The 26,362-nt window shown below is 42.9% G+C and overlaps 1 protein-coding gene and 2 pseudogenes across 3 annotated transcripts in view; 2 read left to right on the top strand and 1 right to left on the bottom strand.

Moving 5' to 3' along the window:
• Positions 1–8,610, bottom strand: part of LOC106606284 (serine/threonine-protein kinase LMTK1-like) — an 83,201-nt gene extending 74,591 nt beyond the window's left edge. The window contains exon 1 of the mRNA XM_045715729.2: positions 7,795–8,610. Coding sequence (XP_045571685.2) covers positions 7,795–7,876 — 82 coding nt within the window. The 5' untranslated portion in view covers positions 7,877–8,610. The remainder of the gene's footprint in view (positions 1–7,794) is intronic.
• Positions 8,611–14,764: 6,154 nt separating this feature from the next.
• Positions 14,765–21,212, top strand: LOC106601904 (immunoglobulin lambda-1 light chain-like; annotated as a pseudogene). Its single transcript, XR_014391722.1, has 4 exons — positions 14,765–14,895; positions 14,992–15,320; positions 19,480–19,513; positions 20,461–21,212. The product of XR_014391722.1 is annotated as an immunoglobulin lambda-1 light chain-like (transcript).
• A 1,227-nt stretch (positions 21,213–22,439) lies between these two features.
• Positions 22,440–25,043, top strand: LOC145877425 (immunoglobulin lambda-1 light chain-like; annotated as a pseudogene). The gene is made up of 4 exons (XR_014391723.1): positions 22,440–22,509; positions 22,603–22,931; positions 23,576–23,609; positions 24,480–25,043. The product of XR_014391723.1 is annotated as an immunoglobulin lambda-1 light chain-like (transcript).
• Positions 25,044–26,362: the final 1,319 nt, after the last annotated feature.

Here is a 26,362-nt window from a genome sequence, read left to right as displayed (position 1 = left end):
AACACAAAAACAGACTCTTATAGACTGTAACACACTCACTATGACACATACTGTGTACTGTGGTGATATATGGTCTCACTGTGGTGATCTCACTGTGGTGAAATCTAGTCTCTATTTCATACTGTGGTGATATCTGGTCTATATGTCATACTGTGGTGATATCTAGTCTGTTTCCTACTGTGGTGATATCTAGTCTCTATTTCATACTGTGGTGATATCTAGTCTATTTCAGACTGTGGTGATATCTAGTCTCTATTTCAGATTGTGGTGATATCTAGTCTCTATTTCATACTGTGGTGATATCTATTCTATTTCCTACTGTGGTGATTTCTAGTCTATTTCAGTCTGTGGTGATATCTAGTCTATTTCAGACTGTGGTGATATCTAGTCTCTATTTAAGATTGTGGTGATATCTAGTCTATTTCAGACTGTGGTGATATCTAGTCTCTATTTAAGATTGTGGTGATATATGGATCTATTTCATATGGTGGTGATATCTAGTCTATTTCATACTGTGGTGATATCTAGTCTATTTCAGTCTGTGGTGATACCTAGTCTATTTCAGACTGTGGTGTTATCTAGTCTATTTCAGTCTGTGGTGATAGCTAGTCTATTTCAGACTGTGGTGATATCTAGTGTCTATTTCAGACTGTGTTGATATCTAGTCTCTATTTCAGACTGTGGTGATATCTAGTCTATTTCAGACCGTGGTGATATCTAGCCTATTTCAGACTGTGGTGATATCTAGTCTCTATTTCAGTCTGTGGTGATAGCTTCTCTATTTTAGTCTGTGGTGATAGCTAGGTCTATTTCAGACTGTGTTGATATCTAGTCTCTATTTCAGACTGTGGTGATATCTAGTCTATTTCAGACTGTGGTGATATCTAGTCTATTTCATACTGTGATGATATCTAGTCTATTTCATACTGTGATGATATCTAGTCTATTTTATACTGTTGTGATATATAGTCTCTAATTCAGACTGTGGTGTTATCTAGTCTATTTCATACTGTGGTGATATCTAGTCTATTTCAGACTGTGGTGAAATCTAGTCTATTTCAGACGATGGTGTTATCTAGTCTATTTCATACTGTGGTGTTATCTAGTCTTTTTCAGATTGTTGTGATATCTAGTCTATTTCAGTCTGTGGTGATATCTAGTCTCTATTTCCAGATCACACAGGTCAAGAGTATGACAACAGAGACTTAGGCCACGTCTCAAATGTGATCCTATATAGTGCACTACTTTTGACCAGGGTTCCTATGGGTAGTGCCCTATAAATGGAATAGGGTTCTATTTGGGATGCACTATAAATAGCAGGGTCAGTCCATATGACCTTAAGGGGTAAGGGATATATTTGGAATGCTCTGGTGTTAAGTCATTGACTGACTGTAACAGATCAATGTTAATTGTGTTCTCAATAAGGCTAAGCTGTTAGCTTGACTTCTTAATCCTACAACCCACACACACACAAATACAAATAAATGGACGCACAAGTACAAACGCACACACGCACACACACACACACACACACACACACACACACACACACACACACACACACACACACACACACACACACACACACACACACACACACACACACACACACACACACACACACACACACACCTACTCTTCCTACCTTTCCCGCAGGCTTTTTAGGAACACAATGTGCTACACATATGACGATATGACACTGTTAGGGGTTAAACCTGACATTACCTACTGTTATATAACACTGTTAGGGGTTAAACCTGACATTACCTACTGTTATATAACACTGTTAGGGGTTAAACCTGACATTACCTACTGTTATATAACACTGTTAGGGGTTAAACCTGACATTACCTACTGTTATATAACACTGTTAGGGGTTAAACCTGACATTACCTACTGTTATATAACACTGTTAGGGGTTAAACCTGACATTACCTACTGTTATATAACACTGTTAGGGGTTAAACCTGACATTACCTACTGTTATATAACACTGTTAGGGGTTAAACCTGACATTACCTACTGTTATATAACACTGTTAGGGGTTAAACCTGACATTACCTACTGTTATATAACACTGTTAGGGGTTAAACCTGACATCACCTACTGTTATATACCACTGTTAGGGGTTAAACCTTACATTACCTACTGTTATATAACACTGTTAGGGGGTTTAAAGCTGACATTACCTACTGTTATATTAAACAATACATTTAAAAAAGACAGTATTTCTGGTGCAGGTTCAGCCGATTAGCGCTAGCTAACGCTACTTAGCAAACAGTATACTGGAGCTTGCGACATACAGGACCATGGAGAGTGAAGGTGTAACTCTACTCTACCTGGCTGCATGACTCAGCACCAGAGACAGCTCTCACTGAGTGTAGAGAGGGAGACAGAGAGACAGCTCTCACTGAGCTCAGTGTATAGAGGGAGACAGAGAGACAGCTCTCACTGAGCTCACAGTAGAGAGGGAGACAGGGAGAGAGAGTGACAGAGAGAGAGATAGAGAGAGAGAGACAGAGAGAGAGAGATTGTAGCTCTAGTCTGTGTCCAAAACCCTATTCCTTATATGTGACCCGATTCAGGAAACTAGGCGTATGTCGCAAGTCACAACTTCACAGGACAGCCATTTGAAAGTAAGTATAGAAGGCAGAAATGGGACTGAGGCCAGAACATTGGCTGCTACTGTTGGCTGAATGATAGAACAGCTATTTCCATGTTAAAATGTTATGGGATGCATTTTCTCCATTGTTTTTGATGGTAGACCACTCTGGTAGGCCTACATTATGATCAAATAGCTTGGCCACTATTAAAACTGTAACTTCAAGCGGGTACAGCCTCAGTGGTCACAGTAAACGCGCGCTGGAAATTGCACAGAATTTTCACAATGTTCAAGTTTGCACTCAGCAGACCTGAAATTTGTTCAGTGTCGAAACAAATTAGAGAACATTGGATGTGACCTCTTCTGACCTCTGTTGACCTCGGAAGCTACTCAACATTCCAAAAAACATAGTTAGTTTATAAAGCTCACCCTCTCCACAGCAATAAAAGTTCTTCCTAAGAGTTTATAAAGCTCACCCTCTCCACAGCAATAAAAGTTCTTCCTAAGAGTTTATAAAGCTCACCCTCTCCACAGCAATAAAAGTTCTTCCTAAGAGTTTATAAAGCTCACCCTCTCCACAGCAATAAAATGCCAATGGACCAATTTGATTAGAGGGAAAGCCCAGAGCGATCCTCAGTTAACCACCGTGAACAAGGACGCATCCCAAATGCACCCTATTCCCAACATACTGCACTACATGCTCTAGTGAAAAGTAGTGCACTATATAGGGAATAGGGTGCCATTTGGAATGCAACCCAAGTATTTTCACCCATGATTTCCCAGGCAAGATCGAGACGGGAGTGTCTTTTCACCTCAAATTACACAATCACATTACTGTGGTGGGGTTACATAATAATGTCCAGCACTAGGACACAACCAGAGTCCCAGGCAAGGCTGAGGACAGAACCAGAGCCAGAACCAAAACCAGAGTCTCAGGTCAGGCTGAGGACAGAACCAGAGCCAGAACCAGAACCAGAGTCCCAGGCAAGGCTGAGGACAGAACCAGAGCCAGAACCAGAACCAGAGTCCCAGGCAAGGCTGAGGACAGTACCAGAGCCAGAACCAGAACCAGAGTCCCAGGCAAGGCTGAGGACAGAACCAGAGCCAGAACCAGAACCAGAGTCTCAGGTCAGGCTGAGGACAGAACCAGAGCCAGAACCAAAACCAGAGTCTCAGGTCAGGCTGAGGACAGAACCAGAGCCAGAACCAGAACCAGAGTCCCAGGCAAGGCTGAGGACAGAACCAGAGCCAGAACCAAAACCAGAGTCTCAGGTCAGGCTGAGGACAGAACCAGAGCCAGAACCAGAACCAGAGTCCCAGGCAAGGCTGAGGACAGAACCAGAGCCAGAACCAGAACCAGAGTCCCAGGCAAGGCTGAGGACAGAACCAGAGCCAGAACCAAAACCAGAGTCTCAGGTCAGGCTGAGGACAGAACCAGAGCCAGAACCAAAACCAGAGTCTCAGGTCAGGCTGAGGACAGAACCAGAGCCAGAACCAAAACCAGAGTCCCAGGCAAGGCTGAGGACAGAACCAGAGCCAGAACCAGAACCAGAGTCCCAGGCAAGGCTGAGGACAGAACCAGAGCCAGAACCAAAACCAGAGTCCCAGGCAAGGCTGAGGACAGAACCAGAGCCAGAACCAGAACCAGAGTCCCAGGCAAGGCTGAGGACAGAACCAGAGCCAGAACCAGAACCAGAGTCTCAGGTCAGGCTGAGGACAGAACCAGAGCCAGAACCAGAACCAGAGTCTCAGGTCAGGCTGAGGACAGAACCAGAGCCAGAACCAGAACCAGAGTCCCAGGCAAGGCTGAGGACAGAACCAGAGCCAGAACCAGAACCAGAGTCCCAGGCCAGGCCAGGCTGAGGCCAGAACCAGAGCCCCAGGCCAGGCCAGGCTGAGGCCAGAACCAGAGCCAGGCCAGGCAAGGCCAGCCTGAGGCCAGAACCAGAGCCAGGCCAGGCTGAGGCCAGAACCAGAGTCCCAGGCCAGGCTGAGGACAGAACCAGAATCCCAGGCCAGACTAAGCCAGAACCAGAGTCCCAGGCCAGGCTGAGGCCAGAACCAGAGCCAGGCCAGGTTGAGGCCAGAACCAGATTCCCAGGCCAGGTTGAGGTTAGAACCAGAGCCAGGCCAGGCTGAGGCCAGCCACTGGACAGCATGAAAGACAGCAGACCTGGGTTCAAATTAGGGCTGTCCCCGAGAAGAAAAATGTTGGTCGACCAAGATTGGTCGAAATCGATTGATCTACATTTTTAAACGTGTATTTTTCCAAAACAAACAAGCAAATCAACTACATTCACTGAGCTTGTCTGATGGTTTAAGCACACTGTTTGATTACATAATTAAGACACACAAATGACTAGAGGAATTCCGACCACAATTGATTTGATTGTGCAGGGCCTGGCTGACTTGCTGCGCTTTGTAAAAAAAAAAAGAGTGACTGTGTGACTAGCACCCATTGTCTCTCTCTCCTCCCTGCTGCAGCGACCACCACAGAACATCGACAGTGTTAATCACGCTGTCCATGTTGCTGAAGCTGCAACATAATTATAGCCATTTCTGACTGAAAAGTTCTCTTACCTGAAATCCCTCATTCCCTATTCCCTCAACCCTTGCTCTCTCTATTATGACAATAGGGCGTGACCTATAGCATATCATAATCACGTCAATAAATTGGTTATAAACTCAGATAACCGTAACAGCAAAATGGATTCAGAGGACGTGACAAACCCAAAACAGGGGAATGTTTAATGGTTGTTCAGGAGGGAAAGGGGAAGTCAGATCTGTAGAAGATGTTTGACTTAGTTGTGAAAACTACTGGAGATCCAGATAAAGGAGGGTAAAGGTGCAAGTGCCAAACAGGTGCTGTTAGATTACAATAAACTATTTCTGACCAATATAACCATATACCATTTCAATAGAACATGTCTTAGAGTGATGGACCATCGTGTGCCATCCCCACGGCCTAAACAATGGATTAGTCCACTTAGACAAGCGCAAATCAGAAAGGTGTCTTGTACACCATGATAAATATGGGGGTTACTCTACCTCCCAAATATCACTATTGACCGGTACAACATGGCGTACTGAAACCTCTATATCACTAGTGACAGGTACAGCGAAGGGTACTGAAACCCCCATATCACTAGTGACAGGTACAGCATAGGGTACTGAAACTCCCATATCACTAGTGACAGGTACAGTGTAGGGTACTGAAACCCCCATATCACTAGTGACAGGTACAGTGTAGGGTACTGAAACCCCCATATCACTAGTGACAGGTACAGCGTAGGGTACTGAAACCCCATATCACTAGTGACAGGTACAGAGTAGGGTACTGAAACCCCCATATCACTAGTGACAGGTACAGCGTAGGGTACTGAAACCCCATATCACTAGTGACAGGTACAGTGTAGGGTACTGAAACCCCCATATCACTAGTGACAGGTACAGCGTAGGGTACTGAAACCCCCATATCACTAGTGACAGGTACAGTGTAGGGTACTGAAACCCCATATCACTAGTGACAGGTACAGCGTAGGGTACTGAAACCCCATATCACTAGTGACAGGTACAGCGTAGGGTACTGAAACCCCCATATCACTAGTGACAGGTACAGCGTAGGGTACTGAAACCCCCATATCACTAGTGACAGGTACAGTGTAGGGTACTGAAACCCCCGTATCACTAGTGACAGGTACAGCGTGGGGTACTGAAACCCCATATCACTAGTGACAGGTCTGGGAAAATAGAAAAAGAGAGATCCTGTATGCAGCGACCAGAGTTTGCTGTAGGAGGCTGGTCCTCAGGGCTAGCTCATTTATATGCTGAGCACACACAGCCTAGTGCAGGGACACTCAATGCTGTTTAAACACACACACACACACACACACACACACACACACACACACACACACACACACACACACACACACACACACACACACACACACCACACACACACTCTCTCTCTCTCTCTCTCTCTCTCTCTCTCTCTCTCTCTCTCACACACAACACACACACAAACCACAGGGACAACCTCATCCTGTTTACTCTACCTCCCATTCATTTATTCTGCTCTAATTCAACTCTTCACTGAGGCTGTCTGCACACACTCCCCTTCCTTAAATGTGTAAGACACATTTCAGTTGAATGCACTCAGTTGTACAACTGACTAGGTATCCCAATTTCCATTCCTCAATCCTCTCCCCCTCTACTCTCTCTCCTCCTCTCTCCACCTACCTCCCTCCTCTACTCTCTCTCCTCCTCTCCACCTCTCTCCCCCTCCTCTCCCTCTCTACTCTCTCTCCTCACACCCCCCTCCCTCACACCTCTCTTCCTCCCCTCTCAAACTCTCCCCCAACACAGCAGCACCTGAGTGCTCCTGCCCATCATGCTGGCTCTAGTAGCCAGAGTCCATGGTGGCTCTGCCCTGTCCAGTTGCCCTGAGCTCTGGGTAAACACTGCAGACGGACAGACTACTGTAGTTTCAACAACAAGCCATAGAGCCAGAGTCAGGGAGGGAGGTCTCCAGTGAACTGAAGTAGGTTTGAGCTGGGCTAAGCTGGGCACAAGCATACACACGCAAACGCACACAAACACACACAAACACACACCTGCAGGGGTCTGCATGCTAGGTTGGCTCTGAGCTGCCTTTCTCCACTGCGGATCAGGCTGAGAGAGGCAGGCAATAGCGTGGTAGTGAAACACACACACACACACACACACACACTGCCCTTCATCCCAGCTTCCTCAGCATTCCTCTAAAATAACAACATGCCACCCTCCCCTTGGGTTGCCATGGAAACTGCTCCAAGAGGCAAAAAAAGGGGGTGCTGCTGGAGGTCTGACTACAGAAAGGGAGAAGAAGACTGCCCAAATATCAACACACACAGACTCACACACACACAACCAGGCTATAAAGGCTGCCAACAGCACACTGTCTACTGTATATTGATCTAGCTGCTGTTGTTGACAGATGAACATCCATATCCTTCACATGAAGCTGAAGGACCAGTAGCTGAGTTTAAACACACAATGATTCAACATATAGAGGGACCTGATGATGATGGTGACGAAGAAGAATATTATGTTTCAAATGCAATACTGGCAATACACATTCTGACACAGACATTAGATGAAACACACATGAAACAACACACATTAAATGTCCGTTTGAGATCGACACGTACCTGAGTCAAAATGGGAACTGAAGGCAAAACTGGGATTAAAGAACGCCGAAGACATAACCGTCACGGAGAGAGCCACGGACATCCTCCCCCCTTCTTCAGGCTTGAGACCGCAGCAGACAGGGTTTACCAAAATACAACATGGAAATAGATCAGATGTTGACTAAAGCACATTTAGCCGAAGGATTGTATGCTAGTCAAATTAAACGCAGCATTTTAGGCTATTTCTCTATGACACCCTTGAGACGCAGTGCGCGCATCCTTCACATCGGATCAATAAACATATGTTGACAAACATTCCCGTCGGTATTTGTTTTTGAATTTGATACCGCAGGCATTCACTTGACTGACGGATGATTAAAAACAATAGATTGGCATCTCCCGTCCCACGCTTTTCTTCTCCGTCATCCAACCAGTTTGGTGATGATGAGCCAGAAAATAGAACACCGCTGCTTTATCGCGCTGCTTTATCGACGTGATTCCGTTATTTAGACTACATCGTTTTCGGTTTTGTCTCTGACTGTACAAATACCTTGGCATTCGTCCAGTGGCAATCTTACTCTCCAAGTCAAGTTATGCTCTTCCTCTGTCTTTAGAGTAGCTCAATGCAACATGGTGGAATAGGATGCACAGAGTTATCCAGAATCCCGCTATATTCCCTAGGAGATATTCAATACTCATTGCACTATCGGAGCGTCACTTTAACTGGCGACAGGGGAAGCGCCATCTTGCTTAAGGTGTCCTGTCCTAGTTTATCCTAACTGGAATCTCGCTGACTCGTTTGGGAATATGGCATCTGCACCGTGATGAAGGAAAAAATGAGGAGGCGAGAAAAGAGGGGGTAGGGCGGTCTGTCTCAGAATAGTAATACAACACGTGAACAGGTGGTGAATTGGAATAAGAACGTTATTTCAACCAGTGCAGGACAGGTGTATGTCTGTGTGCGTGATTTAGCTTGCCTGGTACTATGGGATCAATCAATGCAATAGTCCCAAAAGTGCAAACACGACCATGCTCAGTGCAAATCAAGGGCACCTCCATATGCCTTTGACATATGACCATGGTCTGGTCTAATCTCTGGTGGACACTAGGTAACATAAAGTACATTAGATGAGTGACATATGACCATGGTCTGGTCTAATCTCTGGTGGACACTAGGTAACATAAAGTACATTAGATGAGTGACATATGACCATGGTCTGGTCTAATCTCTGGTGGACACTAGGTAACATAAAGTACATTAGATGAGTGACATATGACCATGGTCTGGTCTAATCTCTGGTGGACACTAGGTAACATAAAGTACATTAGATTAGTGACATATGACCATGGTCTGGTCTAATCTCTGGTGGACACTAGGTAACATAAAGTACATTAGATGAGTGTATTACACACATTCATAGGCTTGCAGATGTAATCACAGGTTACAGTGAAATTCTTATCCTCCGAGACTGTATGGTACATAGACTGTATGGTAACATAGACTGCATGGTACATAGACTCTATGGTACACAGACTGTATGGTAACATAGACTGTATGGTAACATAGACTGTATGGTACATAGACTTTATGGTACATAGACTTTATGGTACATAGACTGTATGGTAACAGAATGTATGGTAACATTGCCTGTATGGTACATAGACTGTTTGGTACATAGGCTGTATGGTAACATAGACTGTATGGTAACATAGACTGTATGGTAAGTAGACTGTATGGTACGTAAACTGTATGGTACGTAGACTGTATGGTATGTAGACTGTATGGTACATATACTGTATGGTAACAGAATGTATGGTACATATACTGTATGGTAACATAGACTGTATGGTACATAGGCTGTATGGTAACATAGATTGTATGGTACATAGGCTGTATGGTAACATAGACTGTATGGTACATAGACTGTATGGTATGTAGACTGTATGGTACGTAAACTGTATGGTACATAGACTGTATAGTAACATAGACTGTATGGTACATAGACTGTATGGTAACATAGACTGTATGGTACGTAGACTGTATGGTACATAGACTATATGGTACATAGACTGTATGGTATGTAAACTGTATGGTACATACACTGTATGGTACGTAGACTATATGGCACATAGACTGTATAGTGACATAGACTGTATGGTACATAGACTGTATGGTAACATAGACTGTATGGTACGTAGACTGTATGGTAACATAGACTGTATGGTAACATAGACTGTATGGTACATAGACTGTATGGTACATAGACTGTAGGGTACATAGACTGTATTGTACATAGACTGTATGGCACATAGACTGTATGGTAACATAGACTGTATGGTACATAGACTGTATGGTACATGGACTGTATGGTAACATAGACTGTATGGTACATAGACTGTATGGCACATAGGCTGTATGGTACATAGACTGTATCGTAACATAGACTGTATGGTTCCTCCCTCTGAGCCTGGTTCCTCTCTAGGTTCCTCCCTCTGAGCTTGCTTCCTCTCTAGGTTCCTCCCTCTGAGCCTGGTTCCTCTCTAGGTTCCTCCCTCTGAGCCTGGTTCCTCTCTAGGTTCCTCCCTCTGAGCCTGGTTCCTCTCTAGGTTCCTCCCTTTGAGCCTGCTTCCTCTCTAGGTTCCTCCCTCTGAGCCTGCTTCCTCTCTAGGTTCCTCCCTCTGAGCCTGCTTCCTCTCTAGGTTCCTCCCTCTGAGCCTGCTTCCTCTCTAGGTTCCTCTCTAGGGTCCTCCCTCTGAGCCTGGGTCCTCTCAAGGTTCCTCTCTAGGTTCCTCCCTCTGAGCCTGGGTCCTCTCAAGGTTCCTCTCTAGGTTCCTCCCACTGAGCCTGGGTCCTCTCAAGGTTCCTCTCTAGGTTCCTCCCTCTGAGCCTGGTTCCTCTCTGAGTTCCTCCCTCTGAGCCTGGGTCCTCTCAAGGTTCCTCTCTAGGTTCCTCCCTCTGAGCCTGGTTCCTCTCTGAGTTCCTCCGTCTGAGCCTGGTTCCTCTCTAAGTTCCTCCCTCTGAGCCTGGGTCCTCTCAAGGTTCCTCTCTAGGTTCCTCCCTCTGAGCCTGGTTCCTCTCTAAGTTCCTTCCTCTGAGCCTGGTTCCTCTCTAGGTTCCTTCCTCTGAGCCTGCTTCCTCTCTAGGTTCCTCTCTAGGTTCTTTCCCAAGTTCCTTCCTTCTGGGGAGGTTTTCCTGCCCAATGTGCTTCTGCTTGTTCTATGGGGTTTTAGTCTGGGTATCTGTAAAGCACTTTGTGACAGCTGCTGATGTAAAAAGGTCTTCATGAAATATGTTTGATTGATTGATCTAATGTTCAGTACATCAAGTTAGATGACATTTGTATTCAGTATAGTCTCCTCAGCCAGTAATAAATAATTGGGGGGTGTTTATATTTGTTTCTGTTACACGCAGTGTGTAATGAAATGTGTTTTTTGCAAATCCCAACTCCCCCTGAGACACCCGCAGGGAGTGGAATCACGGCCAGGGTCGCCATTATACTGAGCCCATTGAGCAATTTGTTTTAAGTGCTTTGTTCAAGGGCACAGCGACAGATTTCCCCCCACCTTGTCGGCTCTAGTATTCAAACCAGCAATATGATGTAGATACAGAAAGTAAACAGCGTAGTCAGTCAATTCTCACAACAACTAAGAGCGTTGAAGCGCAAATCTCAACCTCTCCGCTCTTTTGATGGCCTGGCTACCACGCTGTACACAGTGTGAAGCGTACCCGTGCACATGCGCAGATACTTTGTGTTACTGTGTGAGAGTGAAGTGTTACATCTTGCCCATCTCAATATCTCTGGTGCTGCTCGTGGCAACATAATTTTGCTGAGTCTACCTTCAATTAAGATGGGGAAACTATTCCTTTTAAAATATTTTTTTTGCAAATAAACATTGAACATCTAATAGTCAAATCATAGAGTAAAAGCAGGTGAGCTGGTTCTTGGTCATTTTCTGGTGATATTTGGTGGAAAACTGAGCAGGTTGAGCAGAACGTCAACCTTGTTACCCAGAGATAGATAGGATGGAAATGTTTCAACAATTAAACATTTTTTTGTGAAGCATTCAATTGCCACTCCATTTTGCACACAACAAGCTTCCACTCTCCCTGTCACAAGGGGATTCATGGCTTAATTAAGAAGAAATCATCAACTCTGTTACTTTATTTGACACTTAATAGGCATTTGTTATAGTAAATTCTTTATTTAACCTCTTGAAATGGGAAAACACGTTGTTTATGAAGTCGAATATGTGCTATTTATGACAAAATCCAAGTTACACTTTTTAATAGGCACCGTTTGTTGGAATGACCCAGATCCTAAACTGAGGAAGCATCCAGGTATTTTGGACTATAACACCAGCCTCTGTTTTACATTAGGATGCAGCAATCACTCAATCACTGGCCACTTTAATACATGGATCACAAGTCACTTTGAATAATTCCACTTTTATAATGTTTACATATCCTACATTACTCATCTCATATGTATATACTGTATTCTACACCATCTACCGCTCATCCATATATGTATATGTACATATTCTTATTCCATCCCTTTACATTTGTGTGTATAAGGTAGTTGTTGGTGAATTGTTAGATATTACTGCACTGTCGGAACTAGAAGCACAAGCATTTCGCTACACTCACATTAGCATCTGCTAACTATGGGATTTGATTTGAATGCAAGGCCAATGTTGAGGGTTTGAAGCTGTCATTAGATTTTTTAAAGTGTTCTCTGTTATTAACATTAGATGTTGGCGTCAGCATCATTTTCAGCATAAGTGAGAACTATGACCTTGTAAGATTCAACTCAATATTAGGAAGGTGTTCTTAATGTTTTGTTCACTCAGTGTAGCGCGGCGTCATGCTACAGTGTTTCACATTCTGCATCAGTGATCAGAATAGAGGCTGCAGTTCTGTCAACGTCCAGCAGAGGAGGACAAAGTACCACCAATAATGACTCAGGATATACCTGCTTCACAGCAGGCACAGTTTGGCGCTTGTCAGACCACTGGTTTCAGTCCCACCTAGTCTCGCGGGGCCATCCTTCCGTCCCACCACAGAAAAACCTGATGGTTTCATGTCTACTATCTCTAGTTATCAGAGTCATTCACCAAGGACGTGTTCTAGCTCTGACACTGAGTTCCCTTAAAAATGCTTATTGAAATTCTCAATTATAGTAGATTTATCGGTGGTGACAGTGTTTCCTAGCCTCAGTGCAGTGGGCAGCTGGGAGGAGGTGCTCTTATTCTCCATAGACTTTACAGTGTCCCAGAACTTTTTTGAGTTTGTGCTACAGAATGCAAATTTGTGCTTGAAAAAGCTAGCCTTAGCTCTCCTAACTGCCTGTGTATATTGGTTCCTAACTTCCCTGAAAAGTTGCATATCACGGGGGCTATTCGATGCTAATGCAGAACGCCACAGGATGTTTTTGTGCTGGTCAAGGGCAGTCAGGTCTGGAGAGAACCAAGGGCATTATCTTTTCCTGGTTCTACATTTTTTGAAAAGGGCATGCTTATTTAAGATGGTGAGGAAGGCACTTTTAAAGAATGACCAGGCATCCTCTACTGACGGGATCAGGTCAACATCCTTCCAGGGTACCCGGGCCAGGTCGATTAGAAAGGCCTGCTCGCTGAAGTGTTTTAGGGAGCGTTTGACAGTGATAAGGGGTGGTCGTTTGACCACAGACCCATTACGGATGCAGGCAATGAGTGATTGCTGAGATCTTGGTTGAAAACAGCTGAGGTGTATTTAGAGGGCAAGTTGGTTAGGATGATATCTATGAGGGTGGCCATGTTTACAGATTTGGGGTTATACCTGGTGGGTTCATTGATAATTTGTGTGAGATTGAGGGCATCAAGCTTAGATTGTAGGATGGCCGGGGTGTTAAGCATGTCCCAGTTTAGGTCACCTAGCAGCACGAGCTCTGAAGATAGATGGGGGGCAATCAGTTCACATATGGAGTCCAGGGCACAGCTGGGGGCAGAGGGTGGCCTATAGCAAGCGGTAACGGTGAGAGACTTGTTTCTGGAGAGGTAGATTTTTGAAAGTAGAAGCTCGAATTGTTTGGGTACAGACCTGGATAGTAAGACAGAGCTCTGCAGGCTATCTCTGCAGTAGATTGCAACACGGCCCCCTTTGGCAATTCTATCTTGTTGGAAAATGTTATAGTTCGGGATGGAAATTTCAGGGGTTTTGGTGGTCTTCCTGAGCCAGTATTCAGACACGGCTAGGATATCTGGTTTGGCAGAGTGTGCTAAAGCAGTGAATAAAACTAACTTAGGGAGGAGGCTTCTAATGTTAACATGCATGAAACCAAGGCTTTCTCCCCCAGGACACACCTGCTTCCCCTCATCCTCCCCTCCCCTGTCCTTATTTATAGCTTCATGTAAATAAGATGAGGTGGGTGGGGGGGGGGGGGTCTGCAGGTGCCCAGAGATCTGAAACTGAGAATACGTCCCAAATGGCACTTTATTCCCTTTACAGTGCACTACTTTTGACAAGGGCCCCATAAAGGACAATGGGCTCTGGTGAAAAGTAGTGCACTGTATTGGCTTCCCCAGGCGCTTCATATACCTGCTCTGGGTGAACGATTAAATATAACCATCATGGTTTATATAATGGAGGAGGGTAGAGGATATGTAGTGATTAATATAAACATCATGGATTATATAATTGAGGAAATAAACATCATGGGTTGTATAATGGAGCTGTGATGAGGGTAGGGGTAGAGGATGGCGCAGAGTCAAAAGCAGAACAAATATATTTGAGTTAGTTTTTCATACTGCCCCTTTGCATAAATAGTTGGGACACATTTAAAGTGACTTGTAGGTCAGTGTGCTTAGAGTAAAGACCAATCATTTTAATAGTATTATTAGAACTGTGGAAGTCTGTTAACCCTCAGACACGTCAATCAACTATGAGAGTAGCTGGTGATAGGTTAACTGTAGAGGCCCCTCCCTCTGCTCCTCCCTGTCTGTCTCCTTATAGGTGGGTTCTGCAGCCTCTTCTCTCCTCACACTCCAATCCTGCTCATCTCTCAGCTGGACAGTAAGGGCCGTTCACACCACACACTGACAACATGCTGGGGACACTCTGCACTCTCATCACTGCTCTAACATGTAAGGAGTCTGACTTCCTGGAGGTTTAACTTCCTGGTTTATTAATAATGAGTCTGTATGTTTCTCTTTATTACATGTCATCTTCTTATTTCCCAGGTGTCAGTGGTGTGACTGTGGTGACACAGAAGCCTCCTGTTGTGACAGTGAGGAAAGGAGAGACGGCCACTATGGACTGTAACCTGGGGACTGTTCAGGATAGTGCTGCTCGTTGGTATAAGCAGGTTCCAGGAGGAGTCCCTCAGTACATGTTAAGGTGGTACCACACTGGTTGGAGATCTGTAAATTATGGTTCTGGTTTCTCCTCTCCTAAATTCACATCTAATCATCAGTCTATATCAGATTATCGTTTGATTATTAATACTGTGGAGTAGACAGACTCAGCAGTATATTACTGTCATACATGGGACAACTCTGTTAAAGAATACGTATCACAGTGATATACACCATGACAAAAACCTCCTCACCAAATACACTCACTTCTGCTTTCAGATGTTCTGAATATAGACACTAACTGAATGTCAAGTCATCCTGAACCAGTGTGTCTGCAGTATGAGAACATGACATGCTTGTGTTTTACACAAAACCTTTCACACATTTAGTAGAATGTTGTCATTAACAATTACACCTAGTTGTCACAAACCATGACAGATAAAGTGATATTCCAGATGGTTCCGTCCTAACAGAAGACTCCATGTATCAGATAACCTCCATGATAGTCAGTCCCCTGGTTTACAGTAGAGACATATTACATCAACAGTCATTTAGTGAAATACTGTTAGTTCAGAACCCCACCATCCAGATAATATTATTAGAATATACATATGATGACATGCTGATTTTAGGGAAACTTACCAACATAACTCACATGAAACTAAATACTGCTCTTTTCAGTGTAACCAAAATTATCCCATATGGTTTTTGTTAGTCCAATAAACAATATTGATATTTTTGATAGTTGAATAGTTACAGTAATTTAAATTGATCAGAAGTCCGTCTTCTCAGAAGCTGATAGGGTGAGATATAGAGGCCCCTCCCTCTGGTCCTCCCTGGCTTGGTGATAGGTTAACTGTAGAGGCCCCTCCCTCTGGTCTTCCCTGGCTTGGTGATAGGTTAACTGTAGAGGCCCCTCCCTCTGGTCCTCCCTGTCTGTCTCCTTATAGGTGGGTCCTGCAGCCTCTCCTCTCCTCACACTCCAATCCTGCTCATCTCTCAGCTGGACAGTAAGGGCCGTTCACACCACACACTGACAACATGCTGGGGACACTCTGCACTCTCATCACTGCTCTAACATGTAAGGAGTCTGACTTCCTGGAGGTTTAACTTCCTGGTTTATTAATAATGAGTCTGTATGTTTCTCTTTATTACATGTCATCTTCTTATTTCCCAGGTGTCAGTGGTGTGACTGTGGTGACACAGAAACCTCCTGTTGTGACAGAGAGGAAAGGAGAGACGGCCACTATGGACTGTAACCTGGGGACTGTTGATAATAGTGCTGTTTGGTATTAACAGGTTCCAGGAGAAGCCCCTCAAAGCGTGTTAATATAATGGTCCTGTGTGTAGCTGGTGTAGAGAGTCAGGCGCAGGACAGCAGATATGAGTAATCAACTTACTTTACTCAAAATTACAAAAATACAAAGCAATATAGCGAGCCCACAAAAACCGACCGATGTACAAAGAACAATCACTCACAAACACAACATGGGGAACAGAGGGTTAAATAATAAACACGTAATTGGTTGAGTAAAGCCAGGTGTGGAAGACAAAGACAGAACAAATGGAAAATGAAAAGTGGATCGGCAGTGGTTAGAAGGCCGGTGACGTCGACCAGCAAACTCCGCCCGAACAGGAGAGGGACCAACTTCGGCGGAAGTCGTGACAGTTAATGTGGTACCACACTGGTTGGACCTCTGTAAATTATGGTTCTGGTTTCTCCTCTCCTAAATTCACATCTAATCATCAGTCTAAATCAGATTAGCGTTTGATTATGAATACTGTGGAGGAGACAGACTCAGCGGAGTATTACGGTCAGACACATGATGGTAATGAGAACGTATCACAGGGATATACACCATGACAAAAACCTCCAAATACACTCACTTCTGCTTCATGCGTGGCAGAGGGGTGAACTCTAAGAAAAAGCAGTTGGAGGTGATCAGTTATTATTATAACAATATATACATGTCACAATGAGAGATCTGGAAATGAAAGAACCATCCATCCCTACATGTCAAAAAGATTATAGGAAGACATTGTCTGAAAGGAAACTGATGTTGGCATATTGTTGTGATCATCATCATCATCAAGTCAACACTGCATCTTATGGATAGTACCTTAACTGATGGATTCAAAAGGACCAGACACCAACAGCAGAATATGATGCTATACTATATACTGGTACTTCATAGAGAGAAACTCTAGAAAAGCCTGAGATGTTTGTAGTGAGAGTGAAGCTCTGTCTGAATGGGATGTTTCAGTTCCTGTCCTCTCAGTAGAGAGAGTGAAGCTCTGTCTGAATGGGATGTTTCAGTTCCTGTCCTCTCAGTAGAGAGATTGAAGCTCTGTCTGAATGGGATGTTTCAGTTCCTGTCCTCTCAGTAAAGAGAGTGAAGCTCTGTCTGAATGGGATGTTTCAGTTCCTGTCCTCTCAGTAGAGAGATTGAAGCTCTGTCTGAATGGGATGTTTCAGTTCCTGTCCTCTCAGTAGGGAGAGTGGAGCTCTGTCTGAATGGGATGTTTCAGTTCCTGTCCTCTCAGTAGAGAGATTGAAGCTCTGTCTGAATGGGATGTTTCAGTTCCTGTCCTCTCAGTAGAGAGAGTGAAGCTCTGTCTGAATGGGATGTTTCAGTTCCTGTCCTCTCAGTAGAGAGATTGAAGCTCTGTCTGAATGGGATGTTTCAGTTCCTGTCCTCTCAGTAGAGAGAGTGAAGCTCTGTCTGAATGGGATGTTTCAGTTCCTGTCCTCTCAGTAGAGAGATTGAAGCTCTGTCTGAATGGGATGTTTCAGTTCCTGTCCTCTCAGTAAAGAGAGTGAAGCTCTGTCTGAATGGGATGTTTCAGTTCCTGTCCTCTCAGTAGAGAGATTGAAGCTCTGTCTGAATGGGATGTTTCAGTTCCTGTCCTCTCAGTAAAGAGATTGAAGCTCTGTCTGAATGGGATGTTTCAGTTCCTGTCCTCTCAGTAGGGAGAGTGGAGCTCTGTCTGAATGGGATGTTTCAGTTCCTGTCCTCTCAGTAGAGAGAGTGAAGCTGTCTGAATGGGATGTTTCAGTTCCTGTCCTCTCAGTAGAGAGAGTGAAGCTGTGAATGGGATGTTTCAGTTCCTGTCCTCTCAGTAGAGAGAGTGAAGCTGTCTGAATGGGATGTTTCAGTTCCTGTCCTCTCAGTAGAGAGATTGAAGCTCTGTCTGAATGGGATGTTTCAGTTCCTGTCCTCTCAGTAGAGAGATTGAAGCTCTGTCTGAATGGGATGTTTCAGTTCCTGTCCTCTCAGTAGGGAGAGTGGAGCTCTGTCTGAATGGGATGTTTCAGTTCCTGTCCTCTCAGTAGAGAGAGTGAAGCTCTGTCTGAATGGGATGTTTCAGTTCCTGTCCTCTCAGTAGAGAGATTGAAGCTCTGTCTGAATGGGATGTTTCAGTTCCTGTCCTCTCAGTAGAGAGAGTGAAGCTCTGTCTGAATGGGATGTTTCAGTTCCTGTCCTCTCAGTAGAGAGATTGAAGCTCTGTCTGAATGGGATGTTTCAGTTCCTGTCCTCTCAGTAAAGAGAGTGAAGCTCTGTCTGAATGGGATGTTTCAGTTCCTGTCCTCTCAGTAGAGAGATTGAAGCTCTGTCTGAATGGGATGTTTCAGTTCCTGTCCTCTCAGTAGGGAGAGTGGAGCTCTGTCTGAATGGGATGTTTCAGTTCCTGTCCTCTCAGTAGAGAGAGTGAAGCTGTCTGAATGGGATGTTTCAGTTCCTGTCCTCTCAGTAGAGAGAGTGAAGCTGTGCATGGGATGTTTCAGTTCCTGTCCTCTCAGTAGAGAGAGTGAAGCTGTCTGAATGGGATGTTTCAGTTCCTGTCCTCTCAGTAGAGAGAGTGAAGCTGTCTGAATGGGATGTTTCAGTTCCTGTCCTCTCAGTAGTGAAAGTGAAGCTCTGTCTGAATGGGATGTTTCAGATCCTGTCCTCTCAGTAGAGAGAGTGAAGCTCTGTCTGAATGGGATGTTTCAGTTCCTGTCCTCTCAGTAGAGAGAGTGAAGCTCTGTCTGAATGGGATGTTTCAGATCCTGTCCTCTCAGTAGAGAGAGTGAAGCTGTGAATGGGATGTTTCAGTTCCTGTCCTCTCAGTAGAGAGAGTGAAGCTGTCTGAATGGGATGTTTCAGTTCCTGTCCTCTCAGTAGAGAGAGTGAAGCTGTCTGAATGGGATGTTTCAGTTCCTGTCCTCTCAGTAGTGAAAGTGAAGCTCTGTCTGAATGGGATGTTTCAGATCCTGTCCTCTCAGTAGTGAAAGTGAAGCTCTGTCTGAATGGGATGTTTCAGTTCCTGTCCTCTCAGTAGAGAGAGTGAGGAGGTTTTTGTACTGCTATGTATACAAACTGAATCACTGTGGTATTCGGACAAGGAACCAAGCTCATTGTTACTGGTAAGTTCCCTTCTAATGTTTTAATCTACAGAATATGTTATGTTTCTACTGTACTTTTGGTCAGATATATATATATTTTTTAATGTTTATTTAATAAAATGTAATTTATATTCACTGATTTAATATTTTGTACCTGCTTTAATCTTGTCTCGTATGTTGTTTGTAAATGATTTATGAAACAGTTTGATGACGGTGTGAATGTCTCTGGTTGGTCAGCTCTGTTCATGTTTAATCATGAATATCTTGTGTTTCTGTTGTCTATATAACTCAATGTAAAGGAGATATTTCATCTCAAAGTGTTTAATCATGAATATCTTGTGTTTCTGTTGTCTATATAAATCAATGTAAAGGAGATATTTAATCTCAAAGTGTTTTATCATGAATATCTTGTGTTTCTGTTGTCTATATAACTCAATGTAAAGGAGATATTTCATCTCAAAGTGTTTTATCATGAATATCTTGTGTTTCTGTTGTCTATATAAATCAATGTAAAGGAGATATTTCATCTCAAAGTGTTTTATCATGAATATCTTGTGTTTCTGTTGTCTATATAACTCAATGTAAAGGAGATATTTCATCTCCAGAAATGTTATCCAGCTCAATTTCTTAGACAAATATATATATTTTTTTATCCAATTTGCTTGTGAATTATTTGTATTTTATATTTAAAATGTCCACATTGTGTTTAGCTTTTAGCATTTTAGTCTACCAGAACTGTGATGTAATATTATAAGTAATGTTTCCAGAAATTGCTCTGTCTCTCATTTTAACACCTTAACACTGTATGATTCCTTCTATCAATATCATTGTAAACATCATGAAGAGCAGTTCTCTATTTAATTGCTCTTAATGCAGGGTGTATTGGTAATGATACCCACATGTACTGAAATCTAAACTGTTATCAGTTGTGTTTTCTTCTCATCCCATCCGTTGACTACTTTCTACAGATGGAGATCTGGCTACACCTGCTGTGACCCTGTTCCCTCCATCCACTGAAGACCTCAAGTCCAGCAGAGCAACACTGGTGTGTCTGGCTAGTAACCTGTCTCAGAGGTCCAAGGGGTTAGCAGATGTCAGCTGGATGTCTAGCGGTGAATCAGTGACAGAAGATGTTTCTACCAGCCCTGCTGAGCAGCAACCAGACAAAACCTTCAAGATCAGCAGCTATCTGACCATTCAGACCGCAGAGTGGGACAAGGATGTGGTGTTCACATGTAAAGTGTCGTTGGGGTCAACATTCTCTGAGAAAGAGATCAGAAAGACTAGTTGTAGTCTGTAAATCAATAGTTTCAGACAATCAATACAACTGGTAGTTTGTTATAGCTTCAGAATGAGTGCAGCTGTTATTTGTGAGAGCTTTTAAGTGATGTTTTGATCTTTGCTTTGCTGTTAAATATAGAAGTTAAAATCCAAACAACATGGATGATATTGGGCTGAAGTCTGAATGCAGCAGTGAATATTATGACAATAACCAATGTCATGTCAAATAGTTGTTGAGGGTTGTTTCTCATGACAAGTTACTATTGATGCATTCACTGTACCAGCATCATGTTCTCTAAAACATAACATCTGAAACACTGTCATGATGAGTAGACCTCTCTACTATTGTGAAATTAGTTGAATTACTAATGATTAATAGAGGAATAGTTAGAGCTTTGCTGTATTGTGGATATTCAATAAAGAGCATTATAAAGAACAAGTGTTTGTGTTTGAGCATGTTGATGAGCATCAGTGATAGCAGCACTAAATGAGTGTGACTCTTGGGAATGACTGTTTAAATTCAACCAAGACAGAGGAGCCCAGAATCCTTACCAGGTTCATTATCATAAGAAGGATTGTGACCAACCAGAGATGACCTAACAGTTGACTGTAGCCTTACATTGGATGCAAGAATGACAGGTCAATGTTTAGAGAGTTTGAAGCTGCCATTATTACATGGTTTAAACTGTTCTCTAGTATTAACATTAGATGTTGGACTCAGTATCATTTCAGCATTATTAATAACAACTGTATATGTCTGGCCTTCACTTAATTCATGACTAAGTAAACAAACGGAACTGCTGTCTGTAGACCACTGGTTTCAGTCCCACCCAAAGACCAGCTGATAGTTTCATATCTACTATCTCTAGTTATCAGAATCATTCACCAGGGACGTGTTCTAGTTCTGATACTGAGTTACAGGAAGTGATGTGTTGTTCCCTTTCTCCCCCAGTACACACCTGCTTCCCCTCCTCCTCCTCCTCCCCTCCTCCTCCTCTCCTTATTTATAGCTTCATGTAAATTAAGAGGTTGTTTTACCTCCTCTCAGAGCTGTGTGGAGGGAGAGGACTGAAACTGAGACTATGTCCCTAATTGCACTCTATTTCCTTTACAGTGCACTACTTTTGACAAAGGCTCATTGGGCTCTGGTCAACAGTAGTGCACTATAAACGGAGTAGGGAGACATTTGGGACACAAATTGAGTACCTCATCATTATGTTGGTCCTGTGTAGAACTAGTATAGGATATTAAACTCCAGTTATGGCTTGATGGAGGTAGGAGATTAGATACCTCATCATTATGTTGGTCCTGTGTAGATCTAGTATAGGATATTAAACACCAGTTATGGTTTGATGGAGGTAGGAGATTAGATACCTCATCATTATGTTGTCCCTATGTAGAACTAGTATAGGATATTAAACACCAGTCATGGTTTGATGGAGGTAGAATATGAGTCAGTGATGAAGACAGGGCCTCATGTAGAGTAATGAGAGTAGCTGGTGATTGGTTAACTGCAAAGTCCCCTCCCTCTGGCCCTCCCTGGCTTGGTGATAGGTTAACTGCAGAGTCCCCTCCCTCTGTTCCTCCCTGTCTGTCTCCTTATAGGTGGGTCCTGCTGCCTCTCCTCTCCTCACACTCCAACCCTGCTCATCTCTCAACTGGACAGTAAGGGCCGTTCACACCACACACTGACAACATGCTGGGGACACTCTGTACTTTCATCACTTCTCTAACATGTATGTTTTCATTAACGTTTATATTTTTACCTTTGAATCATACTTTTTATATTTACATATATATGTCTCATGGTGATTGTGATGTGTCAACAGGTGTTCATGGTGTAATAGTGTTGACCCAGATGCCCTCTGTTCAGACCAAGACCACAGGAGAGGAGGTCACTATGGACTGTAACATTGGCAGATTTGATGGAAACTATGTCCATTGGTACAAAGAGGTTCCTGGTGGGGTTCCTCAGTATGTTCTGAGCTGAATCTCCGGTGACAGTTCTTCTGAATATTATGGCCCAGGTTTCCCCTCTAGTCGGTTTAACTCTGAATCCACCTCAGACTTAGATTATCAGTTGATCATCAAACAGGTAGAGGCAGGAGACTCAGCAGTGTATTACTGTCAGAGATATGATGATTCTGCTGAAGCGTTCGTATCACAGTGATTTACACCATGACAAAAACCTCTGACTGCAACACTTCTCCTTATTGACTGAAAGAGGGACAAGCCTTTAATCAGATGTGTCAGTTCAAGTGAATCAGTGATTATTGATTACAGTGAGATAAAGGATCATTCAAAGACATTGTCTGAACATCATCATCATCACCATCACCATCATCATCAAGTCAACACTGCATCATATGGATATTGCTTTAACTGATGGATTGAAAAGGACCAGACACCAACAGCAGAATATGATGCTATACTATATACTGGTACTGCATAGAGAGAAACTCTAGAAAAGCCTGAGATGTTTGTAGAGAGAGTGAAGCTCTGTCTGAATGGGATGTTTCAGTTCCTGTCCTCTCAGTAGAGAGAGTGAAGCTCTGTCTGAATGGGATGTTTCAGTTCATGTCCTCTCAGTAGAGAGAGTGAAGCTTTGTCTGAATGGGATGTTTCAGTTCCTGTCCTCTCAGCAGAGAGAGTGAAGCTCTGTCTGAATGGGATGTTTCAGTTGCTGTCCTCTCAGTAGAGAGAGTGAAGCTCTGTCTGAATGGAATGATTCAGTTCCTGTCCTCTCAGTAGAGAGAATGAGGAGGTTTTTGTATGGTCTTGTATACAAACTGAATCACTGTGGTATTCGGACAAGGAACCAAGCTCATTGTCAGTGGTGAGTACCCTTTCTTTTAACCTTATATTTTTTAATTCAAGGTTTTTTTGTAATACATAATAGTTAATATAATTAAATATTTAACATTATATTCTTATTTCATGTTTATTTAGTGCAAATAACCTACTTTGTGGACTGATTATTAAGTGTCATGGACACATTGTGACATCTTCATAGCCTACAGTGTATCTGTAGTTGTTGATTTCACGTTTAAACTTAAAAAAATGTATTGCACTATTTGACCATGTAGGTTACTGTTGTCACTTGACAACACTACTCATTTATAATGTCTCATACAATAATAATCTATTTACTCAGAGGTAGATTTGAATGTGAATGCTACATCAAGTTGTATCAACCTTTAAAATGTTGGTCCTACGTTATATTAAATAATGATAAAACCATGTATATGGTAGTTACACACAATGTTGCTACATGATTCATTACATTGCAGGCTACTACATTACAGTTCTCTGTTTGCTGGTTGACTTGAAGTAGGATATATGTTTGATTGTATCCCTCATTTAGCACATCTGACTACTTGACTATGTTTAAACTTAGAGATCTGAACTCCTTATCCACTTGCACAGAAATCTGCTTCACCTCTGAAAAGTCACATATGGAGAGTTACTTAGAAAGTTTTAAAATGAGACCAGGTACAAACAGAGATTTGTGAGTAACATGTAATGATAGAATTACATGGTTTTAGTGCCTTTTCATTTTTTTGAGCCCAAAATGTTAATTGTTTGTAGCCTTTGAGAAAACGTTATATTTTTTATTCTACAGTATCATGCTCACAACCCTGTGTCATTCTACTAATATATCAAAGTATTTTGTGTAATATTTATCCTGCTCATTCCATTGGTCCAGACTCTACCCTCCCTCCGCCTGTCTTGACCATCCTCCCTCCGTCCAGCGATGAGTTGAAGTCCAGCAAAGTCACCCTGGTGTGTCTGGCCAGTCAGATGGCCATTGGCTACGCCGATGTCAGCTGGGCAGTGGGAGGGAATCCGGTCACCGGCAACATCGCGACAAGTGGCCCGGTGCCGCAAGTCGACAAGACGTTCCAATTCAGCAGCTGTCTGACCGTTGACACGTCAGAATGGAACCAGGACAAAGTGTTCTCATGTAAAGTCACCGCGGGCTCCAAGTTCGCTGAGAAAGGCATCAAGAAGTCTGAATGCAGCACTGAATAGTTTGAGAACCATTGTAATGTCAATTTGATATTCTACATCACTTATCAAGTAATTGTGTATGCATTAGAAGGTTTATGTTCCATTAAAGAGAGAAATATCCAATAATACTGATATCGTAGGATATATGATAAGTATACTTTTTATATTTGAAATTGGTTGCTTTGCAGATGTATAATAGAGGAATAGTTAGAGCTTTGCTGCATTGTGGATATTCAATAAAGAGCATTCTAAAGAACAAGTGTTTGTATTTGATCATGTTGATGAGCATCAGTGTTAGCAGCACTAAATGAGGAGGAATTTAACTGAACTCAAATGGAGCAGCCTGCTCTCTGACTTTAGTCCAGCTGCAGAAATTGTTGATCCAGATATCCAGGATGTAGAGCAGGTTTACTGTAATGTTAATGAATAACCAGAGATGGACTAGAGGTTTAGTTTAAATTAGAACTTCACATTATTGAGAACCTTCATTAGTGTGATATGATTGTTTTATAAACTGGGTTGTTCGAGCCCTGAATACTGTATCAGACCGCATACCAAAACATTTATTTGTACTGCTTTAATTACGTTGGTAACCAGTTTAAAATCCCAATAGGGCACCTCGGGGTTTGTGGTATATGGCCCATATACTATGGCTAAGGGCTGTATCCAGGCACTCCACATTGCGTCTTGCATTAGAACAGCCCTTAGCCGTGGTATATTTGTCATATACCACACCCCCTCAAGACCTTACTGCTTAATTATAAGATAATTCTGAAAGTACCTATTTAATTATTATCCATATCTATCTAAAGAGAACTGTTGATTTGTAAAGAAAGCATGTGATTGGGGATCACATTATTTCCTGTACAATATTTGCTTGTACTATTTCACTGTATGATGAATTAAAACAACAGTTCAATAACATGATATATTCAATATATTCATAGTTTATAGTAACAATATTCAATAGTGTTATAAACTTGCATCTTACTACAATGTACAATACCATTTTAGTCATTCATATTTTTGCCAGCAGGTGGAAAGAGAAGAGAGAAACATATTGTAATATGCTGCCAACTTGTGGCTCAAACAGTTGTTACATTCTTCCACCTTGGATCTCAAAGAGAATTTGCGGCTGACTCCGGTAGGTCTAAAGAAATCAATGCAGCGAAAGCAAAATTCATAGCGGCAGATGGTTGAGAGATACCTTGAGCAGAAAGTTGCGGTGCATTCTACACTGACTGATCAAGCTGTGAGGAAGAATGTCAAAGATATTGTGACTTTGTCTGAAAATGACATAAGACTAGCAGAGGTGCAAACCTCTCAAAACAGTCACAACACTGACATGCACTGAGAACATTCCATCAGTTTCCATGGTCCTGCCTATGAAAACAATGATCCTGAAATCAATGGTGGCATCTGATGAAGATGAACCCGCAATAAGGGATGTCAAGACTACTATCAGAGTTAACCTGGAGCCTAGATAAGCTGACCCTGGTGTCCAAGACTTCTTACACAAGAGCACCGCTTTGGACCCCCGGTTCAAGTCCCTGCTGCACCTAGATGCTACTGCTCGTC

Source organism: Salmo salar, chromosome 03 (genome assembly GCF_965601325.2).
Source record: "Salmo salar chromosome 03, fSalSal1, whole genome shotgun sequence".
Classification (NCBI taxonomy): Eukaryota; Metazoa; Chordata; class Actinopteri; order Salmoniformes; family Salmonidae; genus Salmo; species Salmo salar.
The sequence above is the reverse complement of the archived record's forward strand: the minus strand, read 5'-3'. Positions and strand labels throughout refer to the sequence as shown.